Source organism: Antedon mediterranea, chromosome 9, assembly GCF_964355755.1.
Source record: "Antedon mediterranea chromosome 9, ecAntMedi1.1, whole genome shotgun sequence".
Lineage (NCBI taxonomy): Eukaryota > Metazoa > Echinodermata > Crinoidea > Comatulida > Antedonidae > Antedon > Antedon mediterranea.
This window is the reverse complement of record NC_092678.1, coordinates 20,224,480-20,234,522: the sequence shown is the minus strand read 5'-3', so window position 1 is coordinate 20,234,522 and position 10,043 is coordinate 20,224,480. Positions and strand designations below refer to the sequence as shown.

General features: G+C 31.3%; 1 protein-coding gene across 1 annotated transcript; it reads right to left on the bottom strand.

Moving 5' to 3' along the window:
- Window positions 1-3,217: 3,217 nt before the first annotated feature.
- Window positions 3,218-9,998, bottom strand: LOC140058305 (uncharacterized). The gene is made up of 8 exons (XM_072103869.1): window positions 9,980-9,998; window positions 9,678-9,782; window positions 9,268-9,342; window positions 8,655-8,798; window positions 8,436-8,480; window positions 8,258-8,296; window positions 6,836-7,015; window positions 3,218-6,205 (listed from the first exon to the last, which is right to left on the bottom strand). The coding sequence occupies exons 1-8, from the start codon at window positions 9,996-9,998 to the stop codon at window positions 5,913-5,915; spliced, it is 900 nt and encodes a 299-aa protein (XP_071959970.1). The 3' UTR covers window positions 3,218-5,912.
- Between the last annotated feature and the right edge of the window lie 45 nt (window positions 9,999-10,043).

Here is a 10,043-nt window from a genome sequence, read left to right as displayed (position 1 = left end):
ATGCTTGACATTCGTAAAACTAAACTACTTTGTTTCACAGTGTTTTAGATGATTAATAACATTTTAAAGTATAGTTTTTATTGTTTGGTAGCGGGCCCTTTGGGGAGGCGGAGGTCATTTGAGGGAGTAGAGGTGCTTATTCGAGGGATATATGTTAAATTTTTTAGTTTTAATAATATGGTAACATTTATAATCAAATGAAATCCTCTAATAGATATGAAAAGTGCTAAAAAAGAATAACAAATGCTTGGTAAATTGTAGATAACAGTGCGGTGAATTCTACTACAAATAGTATAATTTTGTTATTATAAATATGTGGATGGACGTTTATTAGATAGTTGGGTTGGGGGGGGGGGGGGTTGGGTTTATTATTCAAAGTGATGTTTTATTGGAGAGGCGTTTATTCAAATGAATACCATCCTAATAATTATTAATACATTATTTAATTTAATCATCTTTTGAAACTGCCGTAACAGAGTGGGCCCAAGAAAGAAGACATTACGGCTTGCAACATGGGCAGACATCTCGGTCCTAACGGGACACATGAAGATAGCCTACAGTTATTCCTGCAAGCTTACTCAATAAAACTCAGCTATCGAGATTTCACTCGAAAAATGTCTTATCATCAAATCTCCCTATGTAATTTTATAATACTATTTCCCACAATATATTCTGATTCTTTATGACGTATATTTAATTTGATCTTTATTAATTTGCAGTATAATTTAACTACTGTACCTTCACACACGCGTGGTATGTTTTAAAATAAACAAAAAACTGAAATGGCTATGACTAATGGCCAACCACTCCTACTATCTGATTTTTTTTTTGTCTTCCAAAGGGACACTGTATTGAAGTGCCTGTTTCCAGTCACCTTTAGGGTCAAATCTATTATTTTAACTGCTCCCTTGTGTTTAAAAGAGAGAAAATATTTGAAACTAAGGTTGTTGCAAGGTGAACTTATCTTAAACACGGAAATTACTTTGACCGGGAAGAATTGAAATTGAGAGGAAAATCTAATGTTGAAATCATAACTGTTGTTAAAAAACTCTTTATAATATCTTCCTAAGATATAAATATGGAACAATAGCGTCGGCGTGAACACTAATGTTATCAAATCTGCGTTTCGCGGTACATCTCGGATAGATAAGGTAGGTATCCAAGGCGGAGATTTGTACCGAAGTTTTTGCATTGTGCTCGCCTATGTCAGAATTAACCATAATTTATATATAGATACTAGCGCTCACTGTCGACGTCACATTGTAGGCCTCCTACGTATTTCATGCACGAACGCTGATTGAAAAACATTTCACAATAATCGACGCCCGCAGGCCATATTGCGCAATATCTCGTACGCCGGCTGCCATCATGTAGGCCTCATACGTAATAAACATACCCAATTCGTCGTCGTGTGATGTTATAGAACCGCCAAATTAATGCACAGCGCAAATGAGTAGGCGTACGGTATCTTATCCGGATATAGAATCAGAATGAAGATTCAATCACTTTTATTTTTTATAAACATTGACAAATATTTAAAAAACCTATACCAACTGAAATTAAACATTCCACAACAATTTTTATCAATCTCATTTTTTTTTTACTAAACTATTTTTTTTCCTGATTTTTTATTTTTTTTGTTTTATTTAAGACAGTAGGCTTACCACAATGCAAAACGGGTTTCTATTTACCCAATTGTGTAATCATCCTGGATAAAGATGTTGTTAAATAAATATCTTTATAACCAGAGTGACAATTTATTACAATAACTGACGGATAATGTTGCATTTATATTATGCAATTCCACTTGCCGAGAGAGGAATATTACGAAATGGAAATATTTTGTGGCTTTCAATTTATGAGGACAGTGACGTACATCTAAATAATGTCCCGTCTACAGTTTCAAAAAAAAATATGCACGTGCGCAGGCGCCGAAAACGGATGAGTCATTATTCGTCTATGACCTAACAATCGTTTAAACATAAACTTACTTAAACACAATAAATTATAAATAGGCCTAATGAGCATTGAACTAAAACATTTAAATCAAACATTATGAATATATTTAAAATTCCATTAACAAAATGTGTTTGTTATAACAACTTGACTTATCACAATATGATGAATTTTATTTATGAATTTGTATTATTATTTTTTTTTTATTACAGATGTATCAAACATAATACTAATAGTCATAAATATTTCTCCTTCTTAAAATCACTTTGCCTTGCATTCAGTACACAAACAAACACACAAATCTATCCTTTAAACATTATTGACATCAATTTCAATAAACATCCACATACAGTACAACTCTTCTTAACAAAATGTTTTCAATCTTCTATCAACTAAAAGTCGTAGTTAGTCATGTCTCGGGTCACATCCTATGGTCACCGTACAGATAGGCTACTACATCAGTACTTCTATGAATTGATGACTAGTTGGTGACAATAACGCTAGTTGGTCATATCCAGTACCATTTTGATTTTACGATCATTCGGGAAACCACCTCACGACGTCATACGAAATTTCTTTTAAAATAATTATCACATAAAATACAAACATGTACGTGTGTTCATAACACAATTCACAATATACATATTAAAAAATTAAATATCGTACTCTTAATTATTAAATAAAAAAATGCAGCTTTTAACTATTTAAAGTTTATTTAAATTACTGTAAACCGGATAAGTAGGCCTATAGGCCTAATTGTTATTTTTTTTAAATCACACACTGTTTAGGTATCACAATTACAAACCGAAGAAGTTTAAAGATGCATTGTCCCTCTGAAAATATAATTATTAACACATTTTTTGTTGAATATGCCATTAATGTAACATAATAGTTATCCACTTTGACAACAAATTGGATCTTAAAAAAATTATTTACCTGAATAAAAACTGTGATTTAAAGAAACAAATGGTCAAATTGGCTGCCAGCCAGTGGGTTTTGGTTAAATTTAACCATTTATTTTGTCATTTTGTAAATGAAAATATTGTTTTTCTTCTATAGAAGTGATTAACTTTAATAAAACTACAAAATAAAAAATTCAAAAGTCTTATTTAATTAATCTTCATTTTCATGTTTTTTGGGGACAATACATCTTTAAATCTAGTATCTATTTCAATTTTTGTATTTATTTATTTCAATTCAACGGAGAAACCGCCATTTACATTATACATAAACCCAAAATAAGAACATCTTATACATATTATTTTTACAGTAAATAGTTAGTATAAGAAAGAATATGCATTGTTAAATGAAAATATGTTTGCATAGATAAATCCAAAAACAAATAAAATAAACAATCCATATGAGATGTTAAATTACATGAATTTATTAAACATAAAATATATTATATTTGTATGAATTAACTATGCATGGAGATGAAAAAAATTGGCTATGTAAAAAAAAAATAAGCTTGCTAATAAAAATGTATTAGGCCTATAGATAATAGATAATATGTATAAAAAGAGGAAACTATGAAGGGAAAAGATAACAACAAAAATCAATGTGATAATATGTAAACAAATGAACAAAACTCTTTAAAAAAGGTGTATGTAAACAGATGGTGAATACAAACATTGTTGTTATAATAATGCATAGTGTATTGAAATGAAAAAGTTTAGAGAAAAATATTAAGTAAAGAGAACATATGTATGGAAATAAAAGTGGGATGAACCCATGTAAGTTTAAAAAAAAAAGAACATCTTCAAGGTCCACAAGGACCAATTACAAACATTTCATAATTTTGGATTTAAATAAAGATAAACAATTACAGAAAATATCAATAGTGGAGTCAAATGTATATGAATTAAATCATCTACAAGTAAATCCGTTTTTGAGAACATTTAGTCTAGAAAAAGGATTATAAAAAGATAGAAAAAGCTTTACGAAATTTCTTACTTTTAATAGCAAAGTCCAAATAACGAAAGGACCCAATAGACCAGTTCATCCTTTTGGTTATAAGGTATTTTTTTTTGTCTTTTGTGGGTTTCCCACTTTTATTTCATCATCATTAACATTGTTTCATTACATTAGGCGCTATATAAATCCAGGATATTATTATTATTATGATTTTTACACCAGCCAACACAGCAATAAGCTATTATTTCAGCAACACTACCAATAAAAAATTTCGAAAAAGACCGAGAACCACCCTACCAATAACTCTCAGCAACGACCTACTCAACCTTTATAAGCAGAACACAAATATCAAGTATCCTGAGTAAATTGAAAACCAAGAAAGACATCGAACAACTAGAAGAACTAGCCAATGAAAGATCAGACTGGAAGAAACTGGTAAAAGAGATTTACGGAGCAGCCCAAGCGGAAATGTCGGCAGACTTTTCAGCGGAAAGGCAGTAATCATCATCATCATCATTTTTACTTTCATACATCTAATCTAATCAATCCTAATTACAGTATTTGGTAAAACTAAACTATTTGCATGCGGTAGGAATGTAGAAAACGACCGGTATTTACCAATATAACATACATCTATACATACACCTTATACTAATTCATGATAACATATCTATTTATTTATTTATTTATTTTCAATCTTTCTACATAGCAAAAAAAACCAAACATATAACAGGGGAGTAGCGGAAAAGCAAAAGTATAAAACTGTCATCTTGTGATGTGCTTGACCAGCCCCTGTCAACTTGAACGATACAAAAACCGACATTTAACAAATTTAGAAAAATACATAGAAAAATATGGTATAATAAAATGTTAACAAAAGTGTAATAAAAATGCAATTGCTATCTGAACAATCTGATTGTGTAAAAGTTAAAAATTCTTTTTTAATTAAAAGTTTTTTTAATTTTTCAATTTATACATTTATAGATCACTCATGTTTCATATAATATTTTAAACAATTTATATATTACTAGCATATGTATAAATCCAAAGGCAAAATACTGAAAAATGACAATGCTGTTGGTATCAGTGGCTGGATCTCAATGAAGATACAAAAAAAAAAGCGAAAAGCTAAATCAAAACGATAAAGTAAAACAGCCAGAAAAGTTAGCAGAGCTTTCGGGCAACACTAGCCCTTCATCAGTGCAAGTGAATGTATTTGGACAAGATACAAAGGAGAAATAAAACAAAAGAGGCATAAGGGCTGGTGAATAGAGGATGTAGTATAGTAACATATGTATATGTATATATAATATGAAAGTATTACAATAACTTGATCACTGTAACACAGTAACATACACAAGTCAATATTATAATTTGCAGGTAAATCACCTAGGCCTATATCTTAAATATTAAATATTGCATTACAAATATTAATGTATACATCTTAACCTGTACACGTTTAATGCATATTATATTATTGTATAATATTATTATTGTATAAACAGTTTGGTTCAATACCACTATGTTCAATGTTTCATTAAAAAATGTCTTTATTGTTTTCTGTTTTTCCTCAATGATATCATAATGATAACTTTATCACTTTTCAAATTTGCTGTGTTTTTGTTTGTTTTATAGTTTTTCTACCATTACGGTACATGTATAATTGCAAATGGGATGTCGGATTTTAAGATAGGAACCAATTATACAGAATCTTGAAACTTTAGTCAATTTTTACGAAATGTTCTTTGAGAATGTCAAAGAATGACGAACTTGTAGACTATTAATTAGATTGAAAAAATCTATATATCTCCTACAGTAATCAGAACTAATGTTAGGCCTATATTGTTGGTTTAGGAAAAAGTACCAGGGACAAACTGAGTGCTGTTTAGGAACGAATGTCCTTCTTCAGGCTTGGTATTGGTGTGTGTGCCAATCAAACAGGAACAAGTATGTGCGAACTTTCGGAGGGTAAGATTTTTACCTTTATAAATTGATAGAGGTCAAAATCTTACCCTCAACGATGTGATTTAACGTCATCTCATTTAACTTTGTTTCCATTCTTGCTCAGGCCATAAATACTTCTTTGCAAGTTCTCCTCTTCCGATTTTATGAAGAGCATGTGCAAGAACACCTTTAGTAGCATGAACACCTTTCTGTCCCTTCCACTCCTGTAAAACCACTAAATTCTGTCTTGATAGATCGAACTTGTGGTCATGCTCAATGGTCTCCACTTCACCTGTTGTTAATCCGAGAATAACACCAATCCTTGCTACTTCTTTCCCAATGTGTCGTGAGATGTCTAATATATCTTCACATTTAACCATTGTATTATCATCTATGAAAACAAGTAAACAAAATGAAAACAATCCTATACAAAAGTGAGCTTTCGACTTGCGACCACCGAAGATCGACGACAGTGTGTGGCCAAAGCTTTTAACAAATGCAGAACGTAAATTAACAAAAATACTTTGGATGCTAGATCGCTTGGTGGCGCCATATTTGCCATTTGACATACCATTATTATTCCACTTACAAACGCAACAAGCAAAAAGATGCTAGATTACAGATTGGTCAAAATTAGGCCAGAAAGCATAACTATTCCAGATTTGGTTACTTTGATCGACGACATCACTAGAGGTCAGGATAATCGATGTGTGTTGTTGGTCGACGAATGAACCAGAAACCATCAAACCGACCATCGACACATTCACGCATGCGCACAACGAATTAACATGACATAGTTTAGTCGTCGATAATAAAAACCACACACTTAAATACCATCATGTCCAAATATCCACAGATATTTAATTTTGTTAATGTTTGAATTCTTACGTTTGCACCATTCATTGAACTAACATGACGCAGTTTGGTCTTCGGTCGTCGAAAGTCAAAACCACACTATTATTCTTATAAATACATGTCCAAATATCCAAATATTACATTTTTTAAACGTTTGAATTCTTACGTTTACACCATTCAGGCAGATCACCTGATAGTGGAGCGTCTTCGGAAACATCAGGAAGGCTGGAGGTGGAGGAACGTCGTCTCATAACCTTTTTTACACCCTTATGTGAACGTCCATTAGTTTGTTGTATGGAATTTCCATTAGGATTCATAAGTACATTTTGCTCAGGAATCTCAGTCCCTAAAACAGTAATAACATTTTATAAAAAATAAATTCAATTTTTACTAAACTTATTCTCAATCAATAATAAACTTGATAAAAGTTTATTATGAATGTAATTCAGATGTTCGTTTATTTATTTATTTTTTATTTTAGTACATAATGAATGAATTGTAACTAAAATATATATTTTTTATTCTTAAAGAAATAACTTATGTGTAATTGTTATGACTTTTAGAGAAAAACTATTTTCTTGTGTGCAATTTTTCAGTTTGTCACGGTGGAAATAAGAACACTTTTCTTTCCTTGTGATCAAGGTTTGTTATTTCGTTTTTAGTCGCGTGGAAGCGACTCTATAGTTCACTATGTCGGTCGGTCGGTCTGTCTGTCTGTCTGTCGGTCTGTCGGTCTGTCTGTCGGTCTGTCTGTCTGTCTGTCGGTCCGGTATCACTATGCGTTTTATCGCTTTATGACCTTATCTTGATATCAGTTTAATCTAGCTAAGTAAATTTTTCACAGAATATTCCTTATGGCCAGGAATCGATGTGGTTATGTTTTCACGGTGCGCAATAAAAAATTACGCGGTCTACGCACGATTTAACGAAATCACGTTTGTAATCATATCTTAACAACCATGAATCACAATTAAATAAAATTTGGTACTCATAAATTTCAGGGCATAAATCATCATATGGCAATACAATTACGTGCGTAGCGCATGTAACGCATGCGTACGCGCGCTTAAAATTTTCAAAATTTATTTTCGATGAAATAAGAGTACGTTTCAGGCAATTTTAAGCGTTTACAAAATTGCCATGAGTGCGCAGATTTTTGCGCACGCACTGCGCGTTAAATGTTATTGCGCACTCTTTTTACCCGATTTCTGTTTTCTTGACTTACTTTTCAACTCGAAATTACGTTATACGAGCACGTCAAAAGTGACAGGCTACGCACGTGTAAATTAAAAAAATATAAATGTTTTTAAACATTTCAACATTTTTAAACATGTTCAGTAATTTCGGTCAGTATAGTTCACTATGTCGGACGGTCCGTCTGTCTGTCGGTCTGTCTGTCTGTCGGTCTGTTTGTCTGTCGGTCCGGTATCACTATGCATTGTAGCACGCGACTTAATGGCTGTTGGCCTTGTTTTTTTTAATTTTTACTGTTGATGTGTATTCGAATTTGTAAATGGTTCTGGTTTAAAATAAAATAAGAAATATGAAAAACTATTGCAAATAAAAATTCAAGATAATATCAACTTACTTGCTGCAGGCCTATCATTCCCATCTTGAATAAATTGATCTGATATTGAAAAAAAAAATCATTTTGATTTCAATAATTTGTTTCCATGCACATCCAAAAGCAAGCACTAATTTGCCAATTATATATATATAGGCCTTATGAACCTGTTTACTTTATTTTAAAAATCAAACTGTTTTACCTGTGTTGGATGGATATTGACCCATTTGGGCTCTTTCATCTTCACCTAAAATTATAATACATTTTTATATTACAATTAATAAGTTGAGTAGATATTTAAATTTATGTTTGTTAAAGATTTGATTTATTGTAAATATATAATTGCAATTCATTTTTAGCTATTTTAAATGGAAAATTGATTAATATAAATTCAGTATTCATATTATAAAAATTATATTACGTTTATAGGAGACAGTAAGATCATCAGAACAGCCGATGGGACCTTCTGCGGACTCCTGTTTTACAGCTAAATTCACTGATTTGCCATCATCCTGCTTTTTGACATTAGGATTTACAAGAGATTGTTGTTCGGAATCACCATTTGCTAAATGTAAGAGAATTAGAAATTTAAAAGATTACATTTTAATCATTATACAACTTTTTTAACAATACATGCACTTTTTACAAGTTAATTTTAAAAATACTTATTTTACCATTCATTGATGCGTCATTTGCATGTACAAATATGCAACAACCGGTAAAAGAAATTACCAAATATTTAAGCTGTGTAAAAAAGAATCATATATAAAAGCATTATGTTACTACCAATGCATATTTTTAGTCGCGTACACAACGCGACTCTACAGTTCACTATGACGGTGGGTCGGTTGGTCGGTCGGTCGGCAAATACTAACTTGAGCACGCGACTGCAGATATGTATATGGCCTTGTTACATTACACAGAGGAAATGCCATGGTCAGTTTGTGTTATGTTAAAATGGTTTGTTAAACTTCAATACACAGATAATGGTACTTATAAAAGGATATCTACAATTTTAATTGTTTTACTATTACCTGATAGATTGCTAAGCATTGAGTTGGCAGGTCTTTTATTACCCTTATTTCCATCTTCACTTTCGGGGTTTTGGCCTAAAGTCAAAATATTGATAATTATTATACAACTTTTTGGTTCTATCAAAACACACAGACAAACTACAGATGAATGTATACATGTTTTTTTTCTATATTGATTTTGAATTGATGTTCTCAAAACTGTCTATTGCAGCAACGATTGTGAATATGTATTGGTCAACGAAAGGAAGACTGTCGAAGATGATGTAGATGTTTATCTAAAATACTTAATAACTTTAGTTATCTGTATAACTACCTCCCATCCTTCACGATTAAAAGATACCTGATAATAAATCGAAATAAAATATCATATTTCATAAACAATTTTTGTTTTAAATCTATAAGAAACTTACATTTTTTACAGCAACATGGAAAATGATCCGCCCAAAAGTCATGTGACTCCTTCGTCCAACAACACAAAATCTTTTTCAAACAGCCAATAACAAAGATGACAAACACTTTAAAAAGAAATCAAAATTCAATACATTAACGAATACTGTTGTACTGTTTACCAACTTTAAAACTGACTTCTTATTTTAGACCTGTGATGATGTAGTTGTCCGGATTAGTTAGAAGTCATAATAAATAAAGCATTTGTATTCATATTTTACAGTAGAAAGTTCACCTTTTGTAAAAGAAAAAGACATTCATTTACCTCCGCCAAGGAGGTACATGTAATCGGTAGTTTTATAATTGTGAATGAATTAAAATAAAATATT